This window comes from Papio anubis, chromosome 5, assembly GCF_008728515.1.
Source record: "Papio anubis isolate 15944 chromosome 5, Panubis1.0, whole genome shotgun sequence".
Classification (NCBI taxonomy): domain Eukaryota; kingdom Metazoa; phylum Chordata; class Mammalia; order Primates; family Cercopithecidae; genus Papio; species Papio anubis.
Genome location: NC_044980.1, coordinates 546,677 through 574,145, shown reverse-complemented (window position 1 = coordinate 574,145; position 27,469 = coordinate 546,677). Strand labels below are relative to the sequence as shown.

The 27,469-nt window shown below is 60.1% G+C and overlaps 1 protein-coding gene across 5 annotated transcripts; it reads left to right on the top strand.

Annotated features, from left to right (window-relative positions):
- On the top strand, positions 1–26,488 carry NKD2 (NKD inhibitor of WNT signaling pathway 2). 5 transcript variants are annotated; one of them, XM_009208078.4, is made up of 11 exons: positions 1–254; positions 347–382; positions 675–754; positions 19,027–19,087; positions 20,250–20,377; positions 21,122–21,217; positions 21,398–21,556; positions 21,679–21,826; positions 22,394–22,478; positions 23,200–23,327; positions 24,508–26,488. In XM_009208078.4, exons 1-11 carry the CDS (start codon positions 230–232, stop codon positions 25,080–25,082), a joined length of 1,521 nt encoding a protein of 506 aa, XP_009206342.2. In that variant the 5' UTR covers positions 1–229; the 3' UTR covers positions 25,083–26,488. The 5 variants fall into 5 exon arrangements, with proteins under 5 accessions (XP_009206342.2, XP_009206340.2, XP_003899508.2 ...); XM_009208076.4 differs by having other exon boundaries at positions 23,131–23,327; XM_003899459.5 differs by lacking the exon at positions 21,398–21,556.
- Positions 26,489–27,469: the final 981 nt, after the last annotated feature.

Genomic DNA, 27,469 nt, shown 5'->3' with positions numbered 1-27,469 from the left:
GCTGGGCCGCCGCCGCTGCTGTCCCCGCGCTCTGCGCCCGGTGCCCTCCATATCCGCCCCGCGGCCCCCGGCTCCCCTGGCCCCGGCACGGCGTCAAGCCATCTTCCCTCACCTTCTACCGGAACCCTAGCTTGCTCCCGGCCCATGTGGCCCCCGCGGGCGCCCGGCATCAGCTCCAGAACTCAGCCTTGCACCTGAGCGCGGGGCCCGGCGGGGCGCGGCGGCGGCGATGGGGAAACTGCAGTCCAAGCACGGTGAGCCGCGGGCCGGGAGGGCGGGCGGGCGGGCGGGCGTGGGGCCGCCTCTCACTGTCGTTTTCCTCTCCCCGCGCCCCGCCGTGCCGCAGCCGCCGCCGCCCGCAAACGGAGAGAGAGCCCGGAAGGTGAGCGGGCGAGCGGGCGGACGGGCGAGCGGACGGGCGGGGCGGGGCGGGGCGGGGGGCGGCGACCCCGGCCGGGACCCTGGAAGCCAGGAGCCCGCGCGCGCCCTGTCCTGGAGCCAGCGGTGGGGGGACGGGACCGCGGGTCTCCAGGAGCGCGCGGGACCCGCACGCCTGCCCCTGCGAGGTCTCCGGGAGATGGGGACACAGCGAAGGCGCAGCGCCCGCGGGGCTCACGGCGCGTCTCTTTCCCTCCTCGGTGCGGGTTTCCCGCGCGTCCGCCCCCGGGCCGCAGGGGACAGCTTCGTGGCGTCAGCGTACGCGAGCGGCCGCAAAGGAGCGGAGGAAACGGAGCGGCGCGCGCGGGACAAGCAGGTAGGCGGCGGGGCGACGGCTGGGTCGCGCTGCGCACCCGCCTGGGGACAGGGAGCAGTGTCAGCGCTGTTCCTGGCGCCCACCTGCGGACAGGCGAGACGTGGGCCGCCATGGCCGCACGAGTTACCGACGGGCCAGGAGAGCCCGTCCCTCCCCAGCCTCCAGGACGTCTGGGAGTCCCGTGGGGGAGGCCTTGCAAGTGTCCCGTGGTGGGTGGAGGAATAGGAATTCCTTGTCCTAGGCTGGGGGCGGTGTGGGGGCTCTATGTTTCGGGCTGGAGGAACTGGGGGAGCAGGAGGGGCTGGACCTAGACGTCCCGGGCTGGGGGTCCTGGGAAGCGGGAATGCAGTACCCCGGTTGGAGGAGCTGGAGGAGGGGTGGGAGTTACAGGCCTGGGGCATCACTGGCCAGAGCCTCAGTGCTCGCTCAGCAAACACGGCCAGAGTCAGAGGCCGCGGTGCCTCCCATCTCTGGGGGGCGGGGGGGGGGGGGGACCACAGGCCTGCTAGAGGCTCAGGAGACAGAAGGACATCTGCACAGCTGTGGCCACCCAGACTGCAAGGCTGGCTGAGGACCCAGGTGGCCCTGAGTGTGGGTGAGGAAGGTTCTATGTCCAGGAGCAGAGAACTGTCCAGGTCTGGCATCCTGGAAGGGTCTGGGGTAAATTAGACCTGCATGTTTGCTGAGTGTGAGAAAGCTAACATTCAGTGGTCATCAGTGTCAGTGTGAACAGGATTGCTGTAGACAGGCCCACCAGGTGGCCAGGCCCACACTTGCCCCGTGCTTCCTCCCCCACTGTCCCCACAGGTCCCCAGACACAGAGCATGCTGGGACACACAGTCAGTTTCTTTTTTGGAAAGATGTTCTTCTGGCAGTTGATTTAAAAAAGCTCTGGGCGTGTTTGGAGACATTTTCTGCAGCTCTGTCTTGAGAAGGGGCTTAGGTGTGCTTGGAAATTAACACGAAATAGAGTTAGGATTGGTGCTTCCTGAGAGTGACCATCTAACGTCTGTGAGGGTAGGAAGCATGCTCTAAGGTACAGTAACTTGGGTGGTTCTGTGAGCCTCCATCCGGGATAGGGAGACCAGGGTGAGGCCATCCAGGGAGCTGTCCCTGCCCCAATCTGGCTCTCTTTGCCAGTTACATTTGCACAGGGGCTTGCTGGTGAGTAGATGGTGCCATTTAGCAGCCAGGTTCTCCTAGTATGATTAGTCAGTGATGTGAGCACCTGGGGTGGCCGGGTGTTCACCTCACTCACGGTCAGGGCTTTGGCCGGCCCCTGTCCATTGGCCCACCAGCCTGGGGCCTTCTCCCTGGGAGGCGCGGCACCATGAACCTTAAAATCCCTGAGCCAGCGCCCCCACCGTGAAGTGCGGCTCCCAGGGCCATAGCGGGAGGTCAGTGCGCTCTGGAAAATGCACGTGCTCCCCGTGTGGCTACGATGTCAACGTGAAGGCTGCTTGTGGGCATTTAGACCCGGCACTCTACACTGGGACGTTTTCTTTAGAGAATAGTTTGGGGGTTGAGGCTTGCTTGGATTGTTATCTTCTAATTTTGCCATCATTTCATAAAAGAAAACTCCTTTCTGAGTTAAAATGAATAAACTCAGAATCAAAGGCTATCCTGTGAATTAAATACATTTCAGCTTTCAGACAAAAGTGCTGCCTTTCTGTATTTTCTGCTTCTGGCCGTGACTCCGCCCACCTGGCATGGAGACCCCTGGGCCCAGGTGCGCCCTCACCTGGCCAGGTGCCCTCCCTGCCACATTGCTGTTCCTCTCACCTGGCAGCCGTGCCCCTGGCGACAAATCCTACCCAGGTCTGGGAGAGCCGTAGCCACCACAGCAAAGTGTCTGGCCAAAAGTTAGGTGTTGAATCCAGCATCCCTCTGGCTCTTACTTTCTTCCTTCTTTGTGTAGTCCAGAGCCTTGCCTATCATCCTTGTCCTCCCAGGTGGTATCCACTGAGGAGGGCCAGTCCTTAGTCACCCAAGGCACCCCTCGTGATGCCTGGCTGGGGCCAGCGAGGGGACTCGCTCCTTCCCTTCTCCAAAATCCACCTTGTGGTTCCGTGCGAGGCATCCTGGATGCCACAGAACGGTGGCAGAGAACCCTGTGGAGATTGGGTGCACTAAGAGCCAAGACCTCCAACCTGTCCTCTCTCCCCAGACCCCAAAATAACACAAATGAGATTGGCCATTATTCTCTGTGAGCAGTGCTGGCTCCTGCCTCTGTACGTGTCTGAAAACACCAACAGCAGCACTTTCCCAGACAGGTGTCTCTCTGCACCCCTGACGTGGCTCTCCCTGGCGACTCTGCGGAGCGCCACACTTTGCTTTTGGTGGGGCCCGCACGGCTTCATCACCGAGTGTCCCTGAAGGGCCAGGGCCATAGGATTGCTAGTGACAGTGCCATGAAGGTCTGGAGAGCGGATTGTGAGGGATCCGAAGTCTCTGGGGTCGTGCGTGGGTGAGGAGTGGTGCATGGTGGCAGTGCACTTGCGTGGCTGTTTTTAAAAGTGGTAGTGACTGCAGGGAGGATGGCTTCAGTCCTGGGAACAGGCTGCCCCTGCACACTCACCCTCATCATCTGGTCTGCAGAATAGCTTTAGTTTCCACAGCGCTCCCTGAGGCTGGCAGAGAACAGTTCCAAAGACAAGAGTCACTGTTAACTGGAATGTTGTTGTGAACAGAGCACAGACGTCCATGAAGCAGCGCTGAGGAAGGTGCACTGGGGTAACTCCAGAGGCAACACTGGAGTGAACACTCGTGACAGACCAGCCTGTGCGTTGAGGAGGCCGTGGCCCTGGCCTGCATGGGGGGCTCCTGCCCACATATGTGGGAGGCCGTGGGCACGGCTCTGATTGGCCTGTGTAGGGCAGGTCCCAACTTGCAGGATGCACTTGCCGGTCCCACCCCCATGCCATGGCCCTTCTGAATGTGCTAACATGGTACATGTTTCCCGGAAGGGAGCCGGGAAGACCACAGCTGCAAGACATGCTGGCTCTGTCCAGGGCTGAGCTCCAGGCCAGGGCCCAGGCCTTCACCTGCACTGATCTCTGGCTTCCCGCAGCAAACTCCGTCTGCCCTCGGCATGGTCTTGCTCACAGGAACTGGGGGCTCAGCCCCATTACATGACTTGATGCCTTCAGACTGGAGCCAGCCACAGCGCTGAGGACTGCAGCTGGCCTTCCCCCAGAGGCAGGGGTGGGGCTGCCCCTTCCCTGTCCCTCCTGGCCACCCAGAAGCCACCGCTCACCTGTCCTCTGTGGGGCCAGAGAGCTGGATGTGGCAGTGGAACGCCCAGTTCTCAGTTGGGGGGAGCAGTTTCTTTTAGAAGATCCTGGGAAATTCTTCATGGCTTCGAGCACAGTCTGGACACTGCCGCATCAACACAGAGATACAGGGTGGAGACAAGATACACATTTGCAGGAGAGACTCGGGCCAGCACACATGTGCCCAGAGACAAGGCAGCATGGACCATGCTCTGCTTGGTGCTCGGCCACATTCCACACAGAAGGAGAGGTTGTGGGTGCCCGGTCCAGCCAGCTCTGCATTTGAGGGTACAAGCCACTCCAAGATGTCCAGGAGAACGGCAGCCTCCAAAGGGAGCAGGGGCACTTGGGGATGCCTCTAGCACAGACACTGAGGGCCGACCTTCTGTCTTCTGTGACCCGTGTTCCGGGACCCTGTGGCCTCATGCAGCTGAGGCCCATATGGGGCCTTGCGTTAGAGCCGGCGGCGGCTGCAGCGTGTCGTGGCTACCCTTTGCTTTCATTTTGGTGCCCTCTGCATGCCTGGCCCTTGGATACAGGCAGCTGTGTTCCTACCCTGGGATGTGGTCCGGCCATGTGGCAAGGCCGGCACAGACGTGCACAGAGGCTCAGGCACAGAGGGAGCAGAAGGGAGTTGCCAGGCCACCTGGCCATGCCCCCTTGTTGGGGGGGCATCGAGGTCACCTCTGGGCACGCAGCCGACGGCAGCTGATGCCCAGCACCTGAGAGCCATGGGACAGACTGGACACCATGTATGTAGTTTCTGCGGCAGCCTGGGCCCTGGGGCACTGAGGGCCGTGTGTGCCGCCAAGCTCTCCACCAAGCCACAAGCATCCCCTGTCTTGCAGCAGGGGCTCTGGGGTGCTGACTGGGAGAGGCTGCTGCCGGCGCCCGGCCATGAGGCTGGACCAGTAGATCTGTGTTGCCCATGGTGAAGGCCGGAGGCTGGCCGGTGGCATGGTCCTGCCCGCCCAGGTCACTGCGCCTGGACAGTGCCGGTATGCGTTCTCACTGGCAGCCACCTCACTTTATGTCGGCCCCTGTGTCTGTGAAGTGCATCCTGACAGCCCTGCGCATGGGCCAGGCAAGTGTCTGGATGGAGGCCCTGGAGCGCAGGGCGTCCCTGCCGCAGGGCCTGGGGCTGGAGCTGGGGGTTTCACAGACAAGGCCGAAGAAAAAGCCCACAAGCCCGCAGCTGCATCTGGGGCAGCTGTCACCCCTGGACTTCCGAATCAGCTTCCTCAAGCTAAAACTGGCCATTTTGCTGCTGAATGAGCTGAAGGTTTAGATTTCTGCAGGTGAAAGAAGACAGGCGGCTTCGCTCTACCCTCGTCAGTGGGAACCTCAGCCTGGTGCTGCTCCGTCCTCCTTCCTTCCTTCTTGTGGCTGAGTAATTTGAATTCCTTTGAGGTTTTCATCTTGTTTTGGCTGAAGAGCTTACATCTTTCCTTTTCTTAAAAAACCCAGGCTGGTTTGCAATCCTCAGAAACCGGTCATCAGCCCTGCAGCTTCGGGCCGCCCTGTGCCTGCTTTAGGGGGTTGGGGTTCCATCAGACACACGTGCGACTCCTGGAAGCCGCGGGAACTGTGGCTGGTGTGGGCCAAGGCGGTTGTGCCAGAAAGGGCAGGGCCGTCTCAAGTACCCGTCCACGAGTGCCCTTCGGTGCACTGGGCCCCTGCTGTGCATGTCTCCCGTTGAGCAGCAAGGTGATGGCGAGATTGGAAGTGCAGTTTCGCCTGCCTCATAGGAGTGGCTGGCTCTCCTTTGCCCTTAGGTGGCCACCGCTTGTTCAGAGCTGCCTGAGCAGGCGGTAAGTCCATGGCCACCCCAGGTCTAGGCCCCGGCAGGGGTAAACGCGCACCTTGCCACTGTCCTGTCTAGGCTGGGGTTGGGGGTTCGGCTGTTTCTATTTCTCAGGAAGTCAGGAGTCTGGGCCAAGGGCTCCTGTCCTCCACCCTCGCTTTGCGGCCAAGGGATACCCACCTGGTCAGCCCTGACAGAGGCTGTGAACGATGTCCTGGTCAAAGACCACAGTTGGGAGCCACCATGTGGCCGTTTTACGTGTGACTGGGCCCCGTCGTCAGTACCAGGTTTCTGTCATCCCATCGTTAGCGGAGGCGGCTTGTGGGGTGGCTCACAGCCTCTGGACCCGGCTCCGGACCCAGTGCTGCCACTCACAGCCTGGCCACATCCCTCGTGCCTGGGCCGCCTGCTTCCCCTTGTGGTCCTGCGAGGAAAGACAAGGGACAGCTCCACACTCCATAAGGCCGGGCAGCGAGGGCCACCTGGAGAGCAGCCCGGTGTGGCCAAGCCCCTTACTGGGCTTTTCCCCAAGTGCCAGGGTGCTCCAAGCCAGAGGGGTGCATGAGGCCGTGAGCTCACGCCAAGATGCTGTGGGCCCGACCTGTACCGCACAGTCGTCTGAGCTGTCAGCAAGCTCTCACTGGTTGGCAATGCCCACAGCCTCCCCGGTGTGGCCAGGTGTGGTGGGAGCAGAGGCCAGAGGGTGGGAGGGGAGTCTGCCCTCCTTCCTGTAGAGAGGAAGGCTCTGGCCTCCCGGCTGCTGTTCTTGAGTTGGCAAAGCCACACTTTACGGAAGCAGCAGTTCTTGAGGCCAGACATACCTGAGTTTGGAGTTGCCCAGCCTACCCCAGAATTTGTGGATAGCTACCTGCCAAGTCACTGGGTCCCTGGAGCTCTGAAGGCTGAGCCCTGTATCCTTCCTGCAGGGCTCTCAGACAGATGCCTGCATCAGAAAGTCCCTGGGTTATGAAGAAAGGCCCATGACACCCCCAGGTTGTTGGGGAAGCCTCAGGAGCATCAGGAAGCAGGAGGAAGCAGGAGCCCCTGCTTGGGTGAGGTCAGCGTTTAGGGGTGGTCCTGCCTATTCATGCCGCTGCCGGCATTTCAGGGTGGGCTGCTCCCAGCAGGACTGCAGATCTGCCTGTCCATGTGTGGAACCCAAGGGGGCCTGTGCTGCGTCCTGGGGCACTCATGCTGGAGGGTTCCTGTGGCTCTGTCCTCTCACAAGTCTTGCCAACCATGGCCCCTCTCCTGTTGGACTTGCCTTCCTGAACATGGGGAGGGGTCCCAAGCCCAGGACCCCTAATCAGTTCCAAGGGCTCCAGAGCTTTCAGTCCCTGCCACCTTCTGAGCCATTGTCTGTCACAGATCATGACCATTAGCTGTCCCTGGAGGAGCCCTTCCCACAAGGCTACTGGGTTAACGCTGGAACCATGGGGAGGAGAAGGCGCGGTGTGTGAGGGGTCTGCCCAGGTAGCAGGATCCCCCCACATGCCAGACACTTCCCAGCGTGGGGCGAAGCTCATGGTGCTGGCCTGGAGGGACACATGGTACTGACCTGGGTCAGCACCGCTCCTCTGGCTGCCGCCTCTGGGCTGCGAAGCCTGGACATGCTGGGACAGAAGCCTTGCAGAGACCGCGGTCTGATCCGCTCTCCCAGTGAGCTGCACCCATGCTAGCTGATAGGAGCTTTAATTTGCTTTCATGTTGGCAAATGCTTGGCAGGGCACCCTCTGGCAACCTTTCACGCTGGCGTTAAACAAATTGGGTTTGTTCGATCCTGTCCTGCACAGAGCTGGAATTCACTGGTGGTGATGGCCAGCCCTCGGCAGCCGGAGGGGGAAGGTTTGTTTTCCTTTGTTCTGCAGAATTTTCCAGGGAAATTGTACATAGTTTTGCGCACCAGAATCAGAGAAGCCAAAAAGCATGAAATATTGTAATACAAACATTCAAATTGGAGATTATTTTAATGGTAAGTGTCTTGGTGGATTTGGACTGAGAGCCTTGCTGGAGGCCGATGGAAATGGGGGGTCCTTCCGTGCTGTCTCTGGTGAGGGTCCATGGCACTCACATCGGTGGCTGTCAGGACCCTCCAGGGCTCCCACCTGTCCTTAAGGCTGTGGTCCTGCATGGACCTACCTCTAGGACAAGGCCTCTCACATCCGCTAAGGGGGACATGACAAGAGCTACAGCTGCTTTTGAGTAACAGAGCCCACCCCATCCTCGTTCCCACAAGGATAACAGAGCCGACTCCACCCTCGTTCCCACAAAGGATAACAGAGCCAACCCCATCCTCATTCCCACAAAGGATAACAGAGCCCACCCCACCCTCATTCCCACAAAGGATAACAGAGCCGACCCCATCCTCGTTCCCACAAAGGATAACAGAGCCGACCCCATCCTCATTCCCACAAAGGATAACAGAGCCGACCCCATCCTAGTTCCCACAAAGGATAAAGGAGCCGGCCCTATCCTAGTTCTCACAAGGACCTGCCTGGACATGGTGCAAAGCTGCTGCCCCTGGTGGCCTCCCTGCTGCCCCGGGGACGTGGGTAGCCTGGCCCTCGGTGGCTGGCGTCTGGGCCTCAGCGTCACCCCACATCCCTCTGCGTGCCATCGCTGCCTGCTCTCTTGGCTGCCCAGATGTACCCAGTTCATCCGTCCTGAGGGCCCTGCCAGGCCAATGGCCAGGTCCGTGTGCCCTGCACCCTTTGGGGCAGCCACTCACACTTGAGACCAGCCAACCCTAGACAGGGCTGGAGCAGGGGCATTTCAGTGGCTCTGATTTTGCTCTTGAGGGCTGTGGTGTAACATGAAAGAACGTTGCCGTAGGCTTCCGGCCATGGGATTCTGGGACTGTCTTTGCCTTGTGCTGCTGTCACAGGCTTGTCCTGGGCACGCCCTCAAAAGGAGGAAACAAAAACAGAAGAGCTGAGTCCCGGAGCCAGGACCCCAACCCAGAAGCCCCCCGACCAAAGCCCGCACCCCCACCACCGGGCTGCCCTGCTGCCCCGCTGCCCCAGGGTCTGAGCTGCTCTCTGGCTGCTGGGAGAACCTGATGGTGGTTGCCGGAAGGCAGGCCGGCAGGGCCCTGGGTTCTGGGATGCGGGAGAGGCCGGGCATGGGTGCAGGGCCTGTGGTGCTGGGGTGTGAGAGAGGTCAGGCCTGTGGTGCTGGGGTGTGAGAGAGGCCAGGCTGGGGTGCAGGGCCTGGGGTGCTGGGGTGTGAGAGAGGCCAGGCTGGGGTGTGGGAGAGGCGGGGCAGGAGTAGGGGCTGCCGCTTGTTGTGGGTGTCAGGACAGTGTGTGGTGAGGAGGCATGGAGGAAGTGTGGCCCCCCGGAGGCTTCCAGGCTGGGTGGCCAGTGCAAAGGCCCTGAGGCAGGAGTAGACCTGGAGGATGGGACAGTAGCAGGGGGCTGCGGGAGATGGGGGGAGGAAGAATGGCGGCCCCCATCCATCTCCTCTGCCTAGAAGGAGCCACAGGCACAGCCTACAGGTGTGCACTGGTCTCTGTGCTGTGGGAGGCCAGACCTGGTGTCTGTGAGGAGCACCACAGCTGCAGACCTGCCGGATGACCCTCGGGTGACACTTCAGGGTGGAGGACCCCCACCCACCCTGCGAGCCACGTTCCTCGGGCTCCGAGCCTGTCCTCCCGTCTGTGGAGCAGGTGGAGCCACTAGCAGGGGCTTCTGGCCCTTCCTCTCCTGCTGTTGATTTGTTGCAAGTGATTTAGGTTTTCTGTAAAACAAAGCGAATGTGGGCCTGGGGAAGGCTCTCGCGGGTGTTTCATGAGCTTTCCCAGGCCTGAGACGCGTTTTAGGCGGCAGCCAGCTCACGTGTGTTGGGAGAGGCTGGTCACAGTCGGGGCGACTCGGGGGCTTGTGCTCAGACGGTGACACCCAGCCCGCTTGTCCCCAGGGTGACGGGGAGGTGGCAAGAACTGGCAGCTGCCCCACAGGCTGAGCCAAGCCCAACAGAAAGGCCCAAGGCCGGAGCACAGAGGTGGCCCGGATGCTTCCGGCCAGTGGTCAGGACCCTGCCAGGCCTTGCTTGGAGGCGTCTTGTGTATGAGGGGAGCCCCGTCCATGCCAACCACCTGGCTTTGCCCAGGGGAAACTGCCCCGGAGGCCTGTTTTCGGGGTCTGTTTGCCTGTCGTGGGGAGAGCGTGGCGCAAGCTGGGTCCGCGGAGAGGAACGTCCTTGACCTCTGAAAGGGCTGAGAGCACCACCCCTGCTTTGGGCCATCTTGGGGGCAGCAGGTGGGGACGTTGCGCCTCTGTCCACAGCTCAGTCTGGGAGACTCAGAGCCCTGTCCGTGAGTCCTGGGTCAAAAGGGCATAGCGACCAGGCCAGAGTGCCACCTTCCTGCTGTCCCCCTGGCAGGGCTGTGATTGCCTCTAGCTCTAGTGACCGGGGCAGTGGTCCTGGCTGCCTGCACCTCCCCTGCCAATTATGTCCCCCATCTGCACCCCCCATGCTGGCTTCTCCTCTTTCGAGTTTGGAGTGTGACCCCAAGGCTTTGTGTGCTGCTCAGAGCTCAGCCTGTGCACCCTGCAGCCTCGGGCCCAGCGCCCTTCCTGAGATGAGATTGTGTGTCCTGTAACAAAGATGTGCGTGGTCTCCTCTGAACACTTCTTACCTCTCATGCGTGGGTTGTCACCACTCTCCCCTGAGAGTGGGTTGTGGCTCGTGTGGATGGCAGCTGCCAGGCATAGCCCCTGCCCCCTAGAGCCCTCTGCAGCCTCGGCCAATAGCAAAGTTGCAGGTGGGCACCAGGCCCTCCTTTCGTCTCATAGAGCCCCTCGCCAGCCACAGCAGGGCCCATGTGGAAGTTCTGAGATTGTCATGTGCAGGGCATGCAACGGGGGTGCTTAAGAGAAAGAAAAGGCCTTGATTATTTGTTTGAGTAGCTCAGTCCCCAGGGTCTGGAGCTGTAATCAAATATAAGCCCCTCAACCAGCATTTCCCGCTGTTTCTGTCTGGTAAGGACATCGACGTTGCATGTTCACATGTGGTGTCTTCCAAATGAGAAAAAAGAAAACTCTGAAATGCAGCAGGGTTCTTTCCAGCTTTGGAACTAATCTTCCTTTGAAACAGGACACATGAGGCTTTAGTATGAATGAAAGAAAACAAAAACATCCGGTGGTTTTTCCCGGGGAAGAATTCAGAGAGAAGGGAAGTGGATTCGGGTCTGCTTTCAATCCTGCTGGAATTCAGCCTCCTCTGACTGGGGCGGCCGAGGGTGCAGCCGTTCGGAAGTTCAGGGCCTGAGTCGTGGTTTTATTCTGTGTGTTCTGTGGCCTGGATGTAAGCTGAGCGTGGCAGCTGAATTTGGAAGGTCAGTCACCCTTGGTTTTCCTTTTTCTGTGACATTGGGGATCATTAGCTCTGAAGACAAAGACAGTAGCAGGCGTGACTGGGAGAAGAAAAACCTGCAGATGAGTTTGTGAAATGGTTGTTAACATTCAGCGTCAGCACGTCAGGATGCTGAGAGTAAAAAGCAGGGCATAAAGTTTCGGCAGAATTTATGATCACACCTCTATTATCTGGGCAGAGGCACACGTGTATATGTAGGTGTATGTGTGATGTGTTCACATATGTGAGTACACACGTGTATACATCCGTGCATACAGGTTACACACACACGTACATAGGTCTGTATTTAATACCTGAGCTGAAAACATTTCATATCAAGGCACCTGCTCTCCACCCTTGGCCCTGGTCACCCTGCTCAGCCTCAGCCATACCTGGCTGACAATGGAGTCTCTGGGAGGGCTGTGGGTTCCCATTCCTGAGCCAAGGTGTGGGCTCAGCGGCGCTCACGCCTTCCCCCTCCCGTCCAAGTCGGTTAATGTGGGTAAAGTGCTCCCTGAGTCCCCCTCTCTAAACGTGGGGGGAGGGAAGCTCGGCTGCCTGGTTGTAAAGCCAGGTCTCGCTGACCACGTGTTGCTTGTCATGTTTTTTTTTTCTCTGCATATGTTTAGATTGGGGTTAATTTCATGGGCAGGGCAGCCCTGGGCCTGTCGCTGTAACTCATCTCTTCACTTCCACTTGTAAGGGTGCGCCGTGGCTGGGCTAGGTGCCCCTTGACCCCTTGGTGTGGTCAGTCGTCCCCTTAGGCTGAGTGTCCACCCTCGTGGCAGGGGTAGGCCCTGCAGAGACCCTCCCTGGGCTCAGGGCATTTACTGGGTAAGGGGGCAGATGCCAACACAAAAGCCCTGTAGTGAGGGAGTGAGGGGCGTGGGGAATGTGGCGCCTCCATTTAAACGATCCAGATGATGAAAAGCTGCTGTGAGGCAGGATGAAGAGGGAGATGGAAACATTTGTATTTTCTGGGCCTACAGGAAGTTAAGTTGCAGCAGAACTCTAGCTTATGAGGACATCTGAGTATTTTAGGAGGCTTTTTGACCCCAAAGTTACTGCTTTTCTAGATATAAATTTCACATGTGGTTATTAAAAGATCTCTCAAATCAGTCCTAACCCAGAAGAACTGATGGGCAAAATCTGCAAATGCCTCTCAGATCCAGAGACTCCGTCTGAATGTATCCTGGGCTTGCGTGGGAAGCCTGGCTCCCCTGCCCAGTCCCCCCGCCCCTCCCCTCCGCCCGGCCCCCCTCCACCCGGCCCCCCGCCCCTCCCCCTGACCCGGCTCTCCCCAGCCCCTCCCCAAAGGGCCTCAGTCTCATCGTCCTTAAATCTTTCACTTTAGAACCAGAAGTTCGGAATAGCAAGCACAGCCTGGAGGGACCGGCAGGCGGTGTTACTGTAGCCTCTCTGGGCCCCAGCTGCACATGTGTCGGAATTATTAAGCCCATAAAACTACATTGTCACATCTGAAACTGTTTAGCCATTGAAACCGAGACTTTGACTTCAAAGCCGGCTGCAGGGTTTCCAGACAGGCGTGCTGGCGGATCACCTTGAAGTCAAATTCCATCCCATGGCAGCCCAGCAGAAGTGGGCCCCAGCACCTCCTTGTAAGAAAACACACTCTTCTGCAGACGCTGGTGGCAGGTTCCCCCTCCCCACGGTGACATTTTGGAGAGACATCTTTGCATCTGAGCTCCCAGCAGGGAGGAGGCGGGTGGGGTGGTGGTCTTTGCATTTACAATTGCTTGGAAACCACCGTCCCCCACCAGGCCCCAGGCCCTCTCCCTGCTGCTCTGGCCCCTCCCCCAGGGCCGCCTGCAGCCTGCTGTGACTCAACCTGTCTCCTTCCTGTTTCCTGCCGGCCTCACCTTCCACCTTGTCTCGTAAGGTGCCCTCCCACCCTCCCCCTACCACCAGCCGAAAAGGGGTCCTTGGCTGTCCTTCAGCCCCAGAACCTGCACCCTTGACCTTGCTGGCTCCTGTCCGCCAGTTGCCAGTGACGCTGTCCCTGCTCTTCCTATCCACTGTGAGGTGTCCCAGCCCTTTGTCCCTCCTCTTCCCACCAGCTATGGGTGTCCCAGCCTGTTGTCCCTGCTCTTCCCACCTGCTGTGAGGTGTCCCAGCCCTTTGGGTTCCTTGGGATCCTGGCATCACCCTCAGCCTTTTCCCGAGAGGCCCAGCTCCAGCCCGTGTGCCATGTCCTGAAGCTCCCCTCCCTGAGCCGCCTGCTGGGCACTCACTTCATCCCACCACGTCCAGCGTTCTCGCAGCTTCTGAGGCAGAAGGTCACTGCTGGCCTGGACATGGCCTTGGTCCTGACCAGCTGCACTCCAGGCACCTCCCGACTGCCCTGAGGCAGTGGTGGCTGTAGCCCAAGCCTGGCAGGTGCCCACCTCGCTCCTTACCACCTGGCATCCTGCCTGAGCCCCACAAACCTGCCCTCGATGCCACGACAGCCCCATAATTCTGGAAGCCTCGGGCCTTTGCTGCCCAGCAAAAGGCAGCCCAGTTTGCAGGATTAGCCCTGCAGAACAGGGTGGCCATGGGGGTGGTGGCAATGACCGCAGGACATGGGCCAGGCCGTCGCCTCGGCCCTTCCTTTCAGCTCCTGGAGGCCCCCTGGGTGCAACTCCAGAGGCACTGCTTGACCTGCCAAAGACAGGGAGGTGCACCGAGGCCATTTCCCCAGTGGTAGGAACTTCCAGCCAGGGGCTTCACCCGACAGGGCCGTCCCCACCACAGTGCAAGGCGGCTGAGGCACTGGGGAGCCAGGGTACAGCGCGGGAGGCACCTGTGGATCCAGGGGCACCAGGTGCTGCTGGTGGTGATGGAAGCTGTAGGAGAGGCCCGTCCCGCGTTGGGTGGAGCAGGAGCTGCGCCTTTTGGACAATGCCCCAGACTTGGGGCTCCACATCCACTCCAGAGGGACCCGGGGGCCCCGAGTTCTGGAAAATGCTGCCCGACACACCCACCCCGTTCTCCGAAGCCTTCCTCTCTGTCTCTCTCCTCCCTCCCTGCTCCCTCTCCTCTGCCTCGGCTCCCATCACCTCCACCCTCCCAACTCGTGGGGAGACGGTGGGCTCCAGGGGATGCTCCCAGCCTGGCCGCCTGGATATGCCACAGCCTTTGCCTGTTTATCGGGGCTGGTATTTCCAGAACCCTAGACCAGGGCTTAGGTTGTGACCCAGGGGCCATGACTTCACTGTGGACCACCCATGTGCTTCCCGCCGGGGGTTCCACCAGGGCTGTGGCCAACAGCTGCCCTCACGAGGCCCAGGAGGGGACGGCGCCTCCCTATGTTTCCGAGACCTGGGAAGGGTGCCTGGCCGTGCCCACCTGTCTACTGGGAAGAGGACATTGCCTACTCCAGGTGGCTTCCAGAGGCGCCTGCACCGGCACTTCCAGATTGAAGGCCACTAGGACGATACCTGTGATGCAGCTGCCTGGCGCCCCTCCAGGGGTTCCGACAGACGGGGCGGCTCTGGGGGGCAGTGGTGCTCCAGCTGCTGGGCGCTGCCGAGTGCTGGCACACGGGACACGGGAACATGCTCCTTTTGACTTTTCCAAGGAAGCTGGGAGTTGTTTTGTGAGCGTCTCTCCGTGCCTGGCCGCCTGTGGAGGCTGTGGTTTGCATCTTACCATCTGGGCTGGGACCAGGACGGGAGCTGGGTGCTGGGAGGACGAAGCACTCAGCCTGGTGCCTGTGGCGGGGAGCAGATGTCCTCACTGTCATGGCAGGGACATGGACAGTGGCCTTGGGGCTGTTGGCCCACAGACCGGGGTGACCTCTGTGAGTGTCCCACGGGGCCATGGGACCTGGAGCAAAGGCCACCTGTTGTTGACGCCGTGTGACAGACACCTGCCACTCATGCAGCTGTGAGGCTGTGGGCTCTGGCCTCCGTGGCCTGGGGTCAGACCCTCCTCCCAAATCTGAGGTGACGCTGAGTGAGGGAGTGGGGTCGAGCTGCTCAGGCAGATGCGGCTGCTTTCCTTATGGGATGAGGCCCCACGGGGCCGGCCCATGGTCGGGTTCCCTGTCCTCCCAGCGGCCAGGAGAGCGCCCAGCATTGCAGGAGGATGCCGTGGGCAGGAGGGGACAGCGGGCATGGGGAGGCCTGAAGGCCAGCCGTGGAGTCACTGCTGACATGGAGGGTTCTCAGGGATGCAGGGCAGTGGGACAGGTTAGAGGAGGTGCCCAGGCACCCCAAGCCGGAAGTGCAGCTGGGACGGGGCGGGGGTGGAACAGGTTGGGGGGTCACAGGAGGCTCTCACTGGGGGCAGGGTGAGAGGGATTGAGGGGGGTTGGGCCTTTGGGAGGGAGTGAGGGGAGGGTGGGTCCTCGGGAGGGCGAGGCCAGGTGGGGGCTGCATCTCAGGGAGGGGCGCCTGCCCTGGGAAGCTGAGGCTTTGGTGGGTGCTGGGGCACATTGGGCCAGGCCTGCTGGGGTCCCGAGTGTGGACTTGGCCTCTCAGGAAGTCTCCCCAGTGGGGAGGGGCCGCACATCTGGCCAGTGGCCCGGAGGCAGGTTTTATAAATTGCAATTAAAGCTCTTGGCCTTCTAGTTAACCGAGGCAGCATAGATTAAAGGGCAATTTTATGCAACCAGGACGGATTCGATGAAATCACCAGCCACAGAGACCGGTGTGGCTTTGACTGCAAATATTTCTTCCCGTTTGATCCTCTCTGCATCTCGGAGGCAGCTGTTGACTTGTGGCTTAGAAAAAACACTGTGCATTCGAGGGCTGAGAATTCTAGGGCTGAGGTATAAGTGGATTTTTTTAAATGGGATTTTCCTCTGTGTTAGGAACTCGGTCATGAGCTGGTTGGTGTAGCGTTGGCTGGTTGGTGTGGCGTTGGCTGGTGGCTGAATGGCTGGTGTGGCGTTGGCTGGTGGCTGAATGGCTGGTGTGGCGTTGGCTGGTTATTACAGTGTTGGTTGGTTATTGTAGCTTGACTGGTTGGTGTAGCACGGGAAGCATTTCCAGAAATCAAACCACGGGTCTGTGCAGATTCTTTCTGTCTTGAACAGCTGCACCCCTCCTCCTGCCATCTCGCAAGTTTAGACTTCTGTCTGTAACCAGTGAAATCCCCCACCAGTGGCCGGGCGGTGGCTCACGCCTGTAATCCCAGCACTTTGGGAGGCTGACGTGGGCGGATCACGAGGTCAGGAGATCGAGACCATCCTGGCTAACATGGTGAAACCCTGTCTCTACTAAAAATACACACACACAAAAAAAACTAGCCGGGCATGGTGGCAGGCACCTGTAGTCCCAGCTACATGGGATGCTGAGGCAGGAGAATGGCGTGAACTCGGGAGGCGGAGCTTGCAGTGAACCGAGATTGCGCCACTGCACTCCAGCCTGGGCGACAGAGTGAGACTCCGTCTCAAAAAAAATAAAATAAAATAAAATAGAAATCCCCCACAAGTGCACTCAGAATTTTTAGACACATGACACGGACGGCGTTTGCATGTTCGCCGTATTGACGTCATGCGTGGAGTGCGTGATGCGCCATTTCTCACTTGTCATTTTCAGCAAATCGTGGGAAACACTTAAAAATCCCTTAAAAATTACTCCACCCCGCCCAACTCGCTGCCCGGCTGCTCCTATGAGTTCTGGCACTTTCCAGGAAGCCGCTGCTGCTGCCCCCCATCTGGACAGCAATGTGGCATCCATGAGTGACTTCAGTTAGGGCTCTTTAGCAAGGAGTGCTGTGCGTGCCGGCCCTAAGGCCCCAGGGCACCTCACTGCCATCTGTAAAGAGGCTTGGGGCACCCAGCACCATGCAGGAGGCCTGAGCTCTGCCTGCTGGTCTGATGGGAGGTGAACTGGGCACTTGGTGGGGGATTGTGGTGCAGTGGGGTGGGGGGACTGAGAACCCTGCGTGGTGCAGCCCCCCAGCACCCTCCCCACATCCCAGAGAAGGTCTGGGCTGGAGCTCCCAGGGGTGGACAGGGATGCCTCGGGGCGCCCACCTCAGCATTTAGGGTCACTTTCCCCTCCCTACCAGCCCTCCACAGTGACAGTGCCTGCATCTCTCAGCCTGGGCTTTGGGGGCCTTGGCTGCCCTCATGACACCATTTCTGTTGGCAGCCGCCACCAAGCACCTGGACGAGTCCACCTGAGGGGCTCTGGAGCTCCTGGCACCTGGTCCTTCCCACGAGGATGCTGTGCCCATGGGGGCTGCACCTCTGGGGCTCTGGGCACTGCTCTGCACTCCACAGAAGCCTGCGACTGCAGCCTCATCCATTATTCTGATTTTGAAAAAAAATAAATAACCACAGCCCGGGTTTTAGAGATGATTTGGTTTTATGCCGGTGTCCACGTGGACAGAGTTTTACCTCACAGTGGTGCCTCCCTGCTGTGTGGATGTACGAGGGCCTCGCCAGGCTGGGCTCATAGGGCCCCTCAGTTCCGCAGCAGCCAGTCCCGGAATGTCGGGACTGCAGCCCCCAGGAGGGAGGCCTACTTTTTAATAATCAGCTGTTTTGTTTCTTATTAAAATGAGGGCAAGCTCTCCTGCCTCCCACTGGGAGCTGCCTACCCTGCCTTGGCACCTCCCTGGGTGACCGGCAGGAGACCTCAGCTCCAGGGGGCCCTTGGCTCAGCCACAAGGAGGGCTGGGGGCCTGGGTCTGACTCAACCATACTCAGCCTCGGCAGCGTCACCTTAGTGCCCATGTGTGGATGGGGGTCCAGTCCTTCTCCCTGCCCAAGGTCTGGGGTGGCAGCCGGCCAGCCTGGAACCTTCCAGCATACCGTGCTTGGCCCCTGGCCAATGACCACGGTGGCAGGAGGCGCTTGGGGGGGGGGTCCAGGTGCCCTCGAGGGCAACCTCTCTCGGCCTCCTGCCCAGGCCAGACTCCAGGAACCCCAGGGACCCCAGCGGGGCCGGTAGCCCCCCAGGAGGTCAGAAGGGATGAAGGGCACGTGACCCCGGTCAGGAGGAAAGGATGAAGCGTGGGGACCATGAGGGCAGCCCTGGGGTCCCGTGTCCACCCACGGAGACACCAACTCGCACCAAAGTCATCGCCAGGGTCAGGCTCTGGCCGTCCGGGTAGACGGGACTCAGCTCTGTGCTCTGTCTCCTGTGGGCTCTCCACGGCTTTCCAGGGACCTGGAATCAGAAGCAAAAACACAGCTGCCCATCCCTCCAGCCCGCCTGCGCGAGAGCTGCCTGCTCTCAGGAAATGCTCCAGGGCAGTGAGTGCTGGGCTGAGGGACGCCGCACCTCCACTGCCACGCAAGACCCCTGCCCTGACCACGGTCTGTCTCCTTCTCCGTGTCCTCAAGGCTGTAGCTAATTCAGTGAGCTTTGGCTCAGCAGAAACACCGCTGGGATGTGTTTGAAGTTTTTCCCCATTTTCCGTAACTGGTCTCTGCTGGCAGCCCTAGAAGAGGCACGCTGGGGTGCTGGGCAGCTGTGGGGGCAGCGGCTGGAGTCCTCGTGTCAGGCTCCGGGGGGCAGTGCTGGGAGCAGGCCCCAGAGCAAAGGGGCAGGTGCGTCTCCTCTTGTATTTAGGGTGATCCAGCGTGGGGGCCCTGGCCAGGGGCATCCTCAGGGCAGGACTGACCGAAGAGGTCGTTCCAGGCAGCCGCATCTTCCACCTGGAAATGCTCTGGGGAACCTGACAACACGGGCATGTCTGTGTGTTTTGCCTCCTAAAATCCGAGGCTGAGTGGGGCACAGAGGGTTGGTGTTTCTGGACCCAGAGATTGAGATGCCCCAGGAGGCTTGAGGCGAGTGTCAGGCTCCAGTCCAGCCGCCCAGAGCTCCTGTCCGCCTGCCCACTGAGCTGTGTGGCCACTGACTGCCCCGTTCTTCCTGCAGGAGCTGCCCAATGGGAACCCCAAGGAAGGGCCTTTCCGGGAGGACCAGTGTCCCCTAGAGGGTAAGTGCAGCTCCCGCAGCCCTCCCTCCCCAAACCTCGCAGACTTCATCCCGTACCAAGGCAACGCCAGAAAACCACCCTTAAAACAACCTGTGTGTGAGGCAAGGGGCACTTCCCAGACTCAGACGCACCTTGTTCTTGAAAAGTGCTTGGCAGCACAACTCACAGGGTCCTCGCTGGACTGGCAGCTGGGATCTGGCAGCAGAGATGAAAAAGGCCCATCCCATGGCCAGAGCCCTAAGCATCACCTTTATGTGTTTGGAGTCTCTGTGAGCCTGTGTTTGTGGATGGGGGTGGCTCTGTATAAAGGTGACCTGTGAATTTTCACGTCAGCCCTGGGTCAGAGGATGTGTGAGATGCTGGCCCAGCCTAAGTCCCTGCCACTTGTGTGTCTCCGTGGCACCAGTCCTACCTGTGGCATGTGGCAGGTTGACACTTGGCTTACCTGTGGGTCTGTGGGAGGGTGCTGGGAGGTCAGCCAGCCGGGTCACCTTCAGATGGCTGCTGAAGCCAAGAGAGGCACCCAGACCCCCCTCAATGGGAAGGCAGGCCCAGAGTGTCGTCCCAGCTCAGGCTCGACGTGCACTTGTCTGCAGGTGCTAAGCTGGGACAGACCCATGCTCCTATCCTGGGGACGCGGCTTGTGAGTGCCAGAGAATAATGGAATAATTGTGCCCCAGAAACCTGAGTGCTGTTCATCCATCCTGCCCAGAGGCTGGGGGAGGGGGCCGCCTTTGACACACTCAGTGCACAGGTGGCCTGCATGGCCTGTGGGCTCAGTGCCAGGATGCTGGAGTGGAGGGCGGTAGGGACTGTGTCTACGGGGAGGGGGGCCTGATGATGACACAGGGAGCATCTCCTGGAGGCCCAGGCTGTCTTCCCCTATCTGTGCTCCTCGGAGTCTGCTGCATCCCCAGCCCCGAGGTGGTGGTTGCAGTTGGGAGCCACTGTGGGCTGGTGAGAGGAGGGCACACCTGGCTGAGGCTGGCTGGGATGGGGCCTCTCTCCCCTCCGCAGGGGTCCCAAGATCGGGCTCTCGGCTCAGGCTCGTCTGGATGGGATCATGGTGCGGTGAGGGGAGGGCAGCGACGGCCCCCCCCACGGCAGGCCACATCCTCCATGTCTCCTCTGCCAGCCCCTTCGCCACCTCTTGTCCCCCTAGTGGCACTCCCTGCTGAGAAAGCTGAGGGCCGCGAGCGCCCAGGACAACAACTCAGCGCAGATGACGGAGAGAGGGCAGCCAACCGCGAGGACCCACGAGGACCAGGCGGGCAGCGCCTCAACATTGACGTAGGTCTTTCTCCGGCCTCACTTGCGGGAACACGTCCCTGGGGCCGGGGGCACAGGGACAGGTGTGTGTTGCCCTAAAATGGGCATCTGTGGACAGTGCGTAGTTCACTCAGTTTTCCCCACAGTTCACCCCATTTAAAGCACTGAAGCAAAACTTGAATATGCAGCCAAAGTCAGCAGGAGCCAGCGAGTGCGGGATGTTGCTGTGAATTTGGCCAAAACTGACTGGTCTGGCATTAAATAACTTGAGCCGCGTTCCCAGCCTTGGTACCCTTAGCACTACAGGAGTAATGCCAAAGCTGACTTGACGGACAGCCCGACTGGAGGCAGGGCACCGGGCCCAAGGCACAGGGCACTGGGCTTCCGCTTCCCGGGAGGGCTGAGGGAGGGGTGGGGTCTCCGTGTCCAGTCAAGATTTCTGGAATTGACAACACTTGACGGCCAGCGTGTCCTCTTCTCCTTCTGGGGGACATGGAGTGCTTGCATGAGCTGAGACAGGTGTCACTGTGGGGAAACCAAGTCACGGAGCACAAAGCTGTGTCCCCCCCAAGGAGGGCTGAAGACGGACAAGAAAGACCTGCTGGTTCCAGGGCCTGGGCTCCAGCCATGCTGCCCTCTAGGCTCCCCCTTTCCTGGCTGGCATGAGGGACCCCCGGGAAAGGCCCCAGAAGATCCTGCCCCCTACGGAATGGGGCGTGTTGGTGTGGGTAGGAGGCGAGGTCCCAGCCCCCATGTCCCCCGCAGGCGCTCCAGTGCGATGTCTCGGTGGAGGACGACGACCGCCAGGAGTGGACGTTCACTCTCTACGACTTTGACAACTGTGGGAAGGTCACCAGGGAGGTAGGTGAGCTTGTGTTTGTGTCAGGTCCACAGGAAGGGCTGCACAGGGCCCAGTAGTAGACAGACTGGGGGACAGATGGAGGGACAGATGGACTGTGCTGGCCTCGCCATACCTCAAGGGGCGGGCGGGGACCTGTCTGCTGAGAGCTCCTCACGCCAGCTGGGCTTGCGTCTCCCCAGGGCCTGATTCACATGTGTTTCTGGGCCAAGCCTGCACCGCCCATTTCTGCGGCTGTGCTTCCCACACGGCAGGGCTGCCCTGAGGGCACTGGAGGCACTCACAGGGCCTCCCAGGCAGACCCAGGCTGCTCAGAGAAGACGCCTGTGTTGGTCCCTGAGGTCTGTCGGCAGCTGCGAGGATGGTGCGGGGAGGGGCAGGGGATGGGCGTGTTTTCTGGCAGGGAGGGCGGGTGGCATCCCCTGGGGTCTGCTCTGTCAGTGACACCGATGCTGGGCCCCAGGACATGTCCAGCCTCATGCATACCATCTATGAGGTCGTGGATGCCTCGGTCAACCACTCCTCGGGCAGCAGCAAGACCCTCCGTGTGAAGCTAACCGTCAGCCCTGAGCCCTCCAGCAAGAGGAAGGAGGGTCCTCCTGCCGGCCAGGGTGAGTGAGGCCTGAGCACACACACAGGACCCTACCCCACATTGGCAGGGACCTAAATTGTGTGCTGGGGACAGGGAGGGACAAGTGAGTGGATGGAGGAGTGAGTGGGTGAATGGATGGGTGAGTGAGTAAGCAGATGAATGAATGAGTGAACAAGTGAGCTAATGAATGAGTGAACAAGTGAGTTAATGAGTGAATGAGTGAGTGAGTTAATGAGTGAATGAGTTAATGAATGAGTGAACAAGTGAGTTAATGAGTGAATGAACGAGTGAGTTAATGAGTGAATGAACGAGTGAGTTAATGAATGAGTGAACGAGTAAATGAATGAGTGAATGAGTGAGTTAATGAATGAGTGAATGAGTGAGTTAATGAATGAGTGAATGAGTTAATGAATGAGTGAACGAGTGAGTTAATGAGTGAACGAGTGAGTTAATGAATGAGTGAGTTAATGAGTGAATGAGTGAGTTAGTTAATGAATGAGTGAATGAGTGAGTTAATGAATGAGTGAATGAGTTAGTGCTGAATGAAGAAGGGAGTGAGTGAGTGACAGCAGGACCCCCCTTTCAGACCGGGAGCCCAACCGTTGCAGAACAGAGAGTGAACTGCCAGAGGAGCCAAGGGTGGCCGACAGGAGGTTGTCTGCACACGTCAGGTGAGGGCTGGGGTGCCAGGGTGGGGCTGTGCCTTAGGCAGAGGCACCCTGGCCATACCCCTGCTTCCCGCAGGCCACAGGCCATGCATTGTCCTCTAGGTCAGACCTGCTGGGGGCACCTGGGCCGGCAGCTCTGTGGGGCACAGGCCCTTCCAGCATCCGGCACCATGGCTGAGTTGGGCCCCCGAGTCTGTCTGAGCAGAGGGCTTTGAGGGGCAGCAGTTGCAGCAGCCTTGACACCCTCAGCTTGGACTTGCCGTGGCTCCCTGTTGCTCCACTCAGCAGCTTTGGCAGCAGCAGGGCTGGGGGTGGCTGGGGCAGTGGTTGGGGGTGGCTAGGCAGTGGCTGGGGCAGTGGCTAAGGGTGGCTGAGGGTGGCTGGGGATGGCTCAGGCAGTGGCTGAGGGTGGCTGGTGCAGTGGCTACAGTGGTCCCAGAGTGGTGACCAGGGGCCACTACAGCATGAGCCACTCCCTAGAGCACCTGCAGCTCTGGTGCCTGGGACAGAGATCACAGGGTTCTGGGGGGCGGCCATGACCTTGTTTCTCTGGACGGCACTTGGCTGTGTCTGCGCCCAGTCGTCCGCTCTTCCTGCTCTGCGAGGAGGTGGGTGCTGGTCAGGACACACCCCGGACGTCCGCCGCCTGCTGCAGGTACCCCATCCTCGGGGACGTGCCGCCCAGTCTGTGCGGCGGTCAGGCCCTTCTCTGTGCTCCATGCAGGAGGCCCAGCGCTGACCCCCAGCCCTGCTCAGAGCGGGGACCCTACTGCGTGGACGAGAACACGGAGCGCAGAAACCACTACCTGGACCTCGCCGGGATTGAGAACTACACGTCCAGATTCGGCCCTGGTATGTCCTGGAGGCCACCCTGGGCGCGAGGCCCCGGCTGTGGGTGCCCATTGAAGGTCCTGCTTCCTGCAGCCCTGAGTGCAGGGGGACCCTGCCCCACCCCGCCTGGCACCCAGGTCCTTCCACAGCTACCTGTTGGTGATGACTGCCTCCTGGCTACCTGTTGGTGCCGCCCAAAAGCAAGGCGGGCGCCCCCTCCAGGTGTGTGTGTATGGCAGGGGGAGTACCTGGTTCAAAGTGAGATGGAAGACGTTGGGTCTGCATTCAGGAAAACCCTGCCTTGGGGTGAGAAGTCAGTATTTTAGGGTCGAATCACCGGCTCACTCAGCAGAGGGGTTGTCCAGTAGTGTGGACGGCAGGCAGTGTGGACGGCTGGCAGGCAGTGTGGACGGCAGGCATTGTGGACGGCAGGCAGGCAGTGTGGATGGCAGGCAGTGTGGATGGCAGACAGAGCAGTGTGGACACCAGGCAGTGTAGATGGCAGGCAGGCAGTGTGGACAACAGACAGTGTGGACACCAGGCAGTGTAGATGGCAGGCAGCCTGCCCAGCACCCATTTATTTCTGACCAGCAGCACCCCCGTGTGGCCTGCATGGAGATTATTGGACTAAAGCCCAGGCCGCTCCCCAAGGACTGGGGCCAAGTCCCTCTCCTAACCCCGGCTCCAGGAGTCCCCAGGGGCAGGAGGGGTGGAGTTGGATCGGGGTCACGGGCTCGGTGTGCTGTGTGCTGACGCTGAACTGGGCCATTCTGTGCATGGGGCTTGCACTGCACCTTGTGAAGGTGGAAGCCCTGGGTCCTTCTGGAATCTGTTTTGTAATGAGGGTTTAGGGACGTGAATCCTGGGGGTGCCCTCCCTGACATAACCTGGCTTTCTGCCATGGGGCCCCAGGCAGGGTCTCAGCTGTGCGAGGAGAGAAGCTCCGCTCCCAGGACACGCAGTGGGGATGGGGCTAGAGGAGTCGGCCTTTGCAGGGAGCTGTGGAGCCAGGCAGGTCATCCCCGGTGGCCGGGCCCCTTCCCTTCAGGGCTGGTGGCCGTCTGACTGCAGACTTGGCTAACAGGCTAGCCTCAGATGGGACACCTGGCGCAGCTCTTCCAGCGGGCCTTGGGCCGTTTCGGAGGAGATGGGAACCTGGGCCTGCACTCCCAGGGCCTCACACTCTGACCTGTGTCCGCAGGGTCCCCTCCTGTACAAGCCAAGCAGGAGCCCCAGGGCAGGGCCTCGCACCTCCAGGCCCGGTCCCGCTCCCAAGAGCCGGACACACACGCCGTGCACCACCGCAGGTCGCAGGTGCTGGTGGAACACGTGCCATCCTTGGAACCTGCTGCCCGGGCCCTGGACCCACAGCCCCGGCCGAAGGGGCCGGAGAAGCAGTTCCTCAAGTCCCCCAAGGGCTCCGGGAAGCCGCCTGGGGTGCCAGCCAGCAGCAAGTCCGGGAAAGCCTTCAGCTACTACCTGCCGGCCGTCCTGTCCCCCCAGGCCCCTCAGGACGGCCACCACCTCCCGCAGCCTCCCCCGCAGCCCCCACCGCCACCCTACGGCCACAAGCGGTACCGCCAAAAGGGCAGGGAGGGCCACTCGCCACTCAAGGCCCCACACGCCCAGCCTGCCGCAGTGGAGCACGAGGTGGTGCGGGACCTGCCGCCCACGCCAGCGGGAGAGGGCTACGCGGTGCCGGTGATCCAGCGGCACGAACACCACCACCACCACGAGCACCACCACCACCACCACCACCACTTCCACCCGTCCTAGTGCCGCCGCCAAGCGCACCTCGCTGCAGCACACCACGGCCCGCACCCTCGGGACAGGGAGCCCAGCACCCCCTACCTCCGACAGCAAACAGCAACTGACTGCAGGTGCTGGCGTGACGGAGGCAGCACAGCTTGGACACGCGGACAAGGCCCAGGGGCCCTCTGCTCTCCTGCCCTCGATGCCACGTGGCGGTGAACACATCTGGGCCGCTGCGTTTCCTGGCTCTAAGGCTCATCTGTGTCACCCATAAAACTGCTTTCCTTTACAATTCCAAAATGAGGTCCTAGAGTGCGCAGGGAACGCCTGGATGCTTGGGGTGGGTGTTCCTCCCCAGGCTTTAAGCAGTGGCCTCCGTAGGCTGTCCCAGTGCGAGGCTGGGAGCGAATGGAAAAGCTGAGGCTTTGCCTGGCTTGTGCATTATGAAGTCAGAGGGGACAGGGCCGAGGGGAAGCAGCTCGTGCTTAGCAGGGAGCATCCGTGGCTCCCTGCAGGAGGCCAAGCAGCAGACGTAGCAGAAGGCAGCAGTGCTAGAAAGAGAAGTGCCAGAGTGGGCAGCCCAGACTAGCGAGGAGGGACCACAGGGCACAGGGAGCCCCGACGAGCGAGGAGGGGCCACAGGGCAGCATGCGGCGGTGGAGGTAGCCCCTGGTCCCGGAGCCACAGCAGCTCAGGTGGATGCAGGACACAGTCAAGGCGGGGAGGGGCAGGGCGACAGATGCTGGGGAGAGGCAGAGGCTCGCGCTTGGTGCGGCCCAGAACACGGGGACTTGAACATTCAGGCTGTGTGCCGGGAGTCCTCCGAGGAGGACTCCTCTGAGCAGTGGTGAGGGACTGCCTGAGCCCCGCCTCCTGTTAGATCAGTAGGGGGATTAGATCCTCGTGGGCCCTCGAACCCTGCTGTGAACTGCGCATACGAGGGATCTAGGTTGGGTGTTCCTTATGAGAATCTAATGCCTGATGATTGGAAGTGGAAGTTTCATCCTGAAACCATCCCCCGAGCCCCTGTCTGTGGAAAACTTGTCTTCCACAAAACCAGTCCCTGGTGCCAAAAAGGTTGGGGACTGCTGGGTTAAAGGAACTGGCACCTCCCCCTCTCTCTTCTTCTCTGACCATGTGACATCCCTGCCCCTCCTTTGCCTTCTGCCTTGAGTGGAAGCTTCCTGAGGTCTCCCCAGAAGCTGAGCAGATGCAGGCACCGTGCTTGTACATCCTGCACAACGGGGAGCCAAATACACCTCTTTTCTTTATAAATACCCCAGTGCCAAGTATTCCTTTATAGCAATGCAAAACAGACTAACACAAGAACCACAACCCCCTCCAAAAAAAACCCTGCAAAAAACACACATGCACAGAAAGTGAGCCAGTGCTGAATGGCTGTCATTCATTAAACACCCACGTGTAAAGATCGGTGTGTCTCGTCAGTTATGCTGCAGCAGCTTGGCCTGGGCCTGGGCAAATTGTGTGTGTGAAGCTGTTGGGTACCATGTCCAGCAGGCCTGGCGCGTGGCGGATGGGAAGGGACACAGCACAGGATGGCATCAGGTCCTGCTCTGGCTCCCGGGTCACACCCGTCGGGGGACGTGGGTGCCAGTAGAAGGAAGGCCATGCATCACTGCAGGCGAGACAGAGGCGGAGGCTCCTCGGAGGACTCCCGGCACACAGCCTGCTCCTCGGGCAGCTCTACCTGCCGTTCGGCCAGGTCTTCCCACCATGCTGGCGCCAGGAAGGCTTTGCTGCAGGAGACCGGGTGACAGAGGTGACACAAGGACAGAGGCCTGTGTCACAGAAACCAAGAGCTTTGTTCTTTCTTACGTTTGTGTAGACTTTGACTACCAGATGATCTTATAGCTGAACCAGCCTGTATCTGAATGAGTGGGAGTGACTTGGTGTAAATTAGTGAGTGAATGGGTGAAGGATGAGTGGGTGAGTTAGGGAATGAATGAATGAATGGGTGAATAAATGAATGGAACAGTGACTGAGTTTGTGAATGACAGCGATGAGTGAGGGGCTGAGGGGTAAATGAGTACGAGTAGGCGAATGAATGGGTGGGTGACAGTGAGTGGTGAGTGGGTGAATGAATGGGTGAGGCAGGGCACGGGTGGATGAGCAGGTAAGTGAATTAGTGTGCAGATGAGTGGGAGAACGAGTGGGTGAGTGAATGAGGGAACGAGTGGGTGACTGCTCTAGCCGAGTTCTTGCTCCTTGGGAAGCACCCACTGAGGCGAGGAGGCAGCCTGGTTTTCGGGGTCCCAGGGAAGGGGACATCTCGGGGTCTCTGACTGGGCCCTGGTCCCAGACGTGTGAGTATCAGTGGGTCCTCAAGCCTCCCTGCTGGAATTTGTGAGCACGTGGCCCTCAGGACAGCAGGCCCACCCCAGCTGGCCACT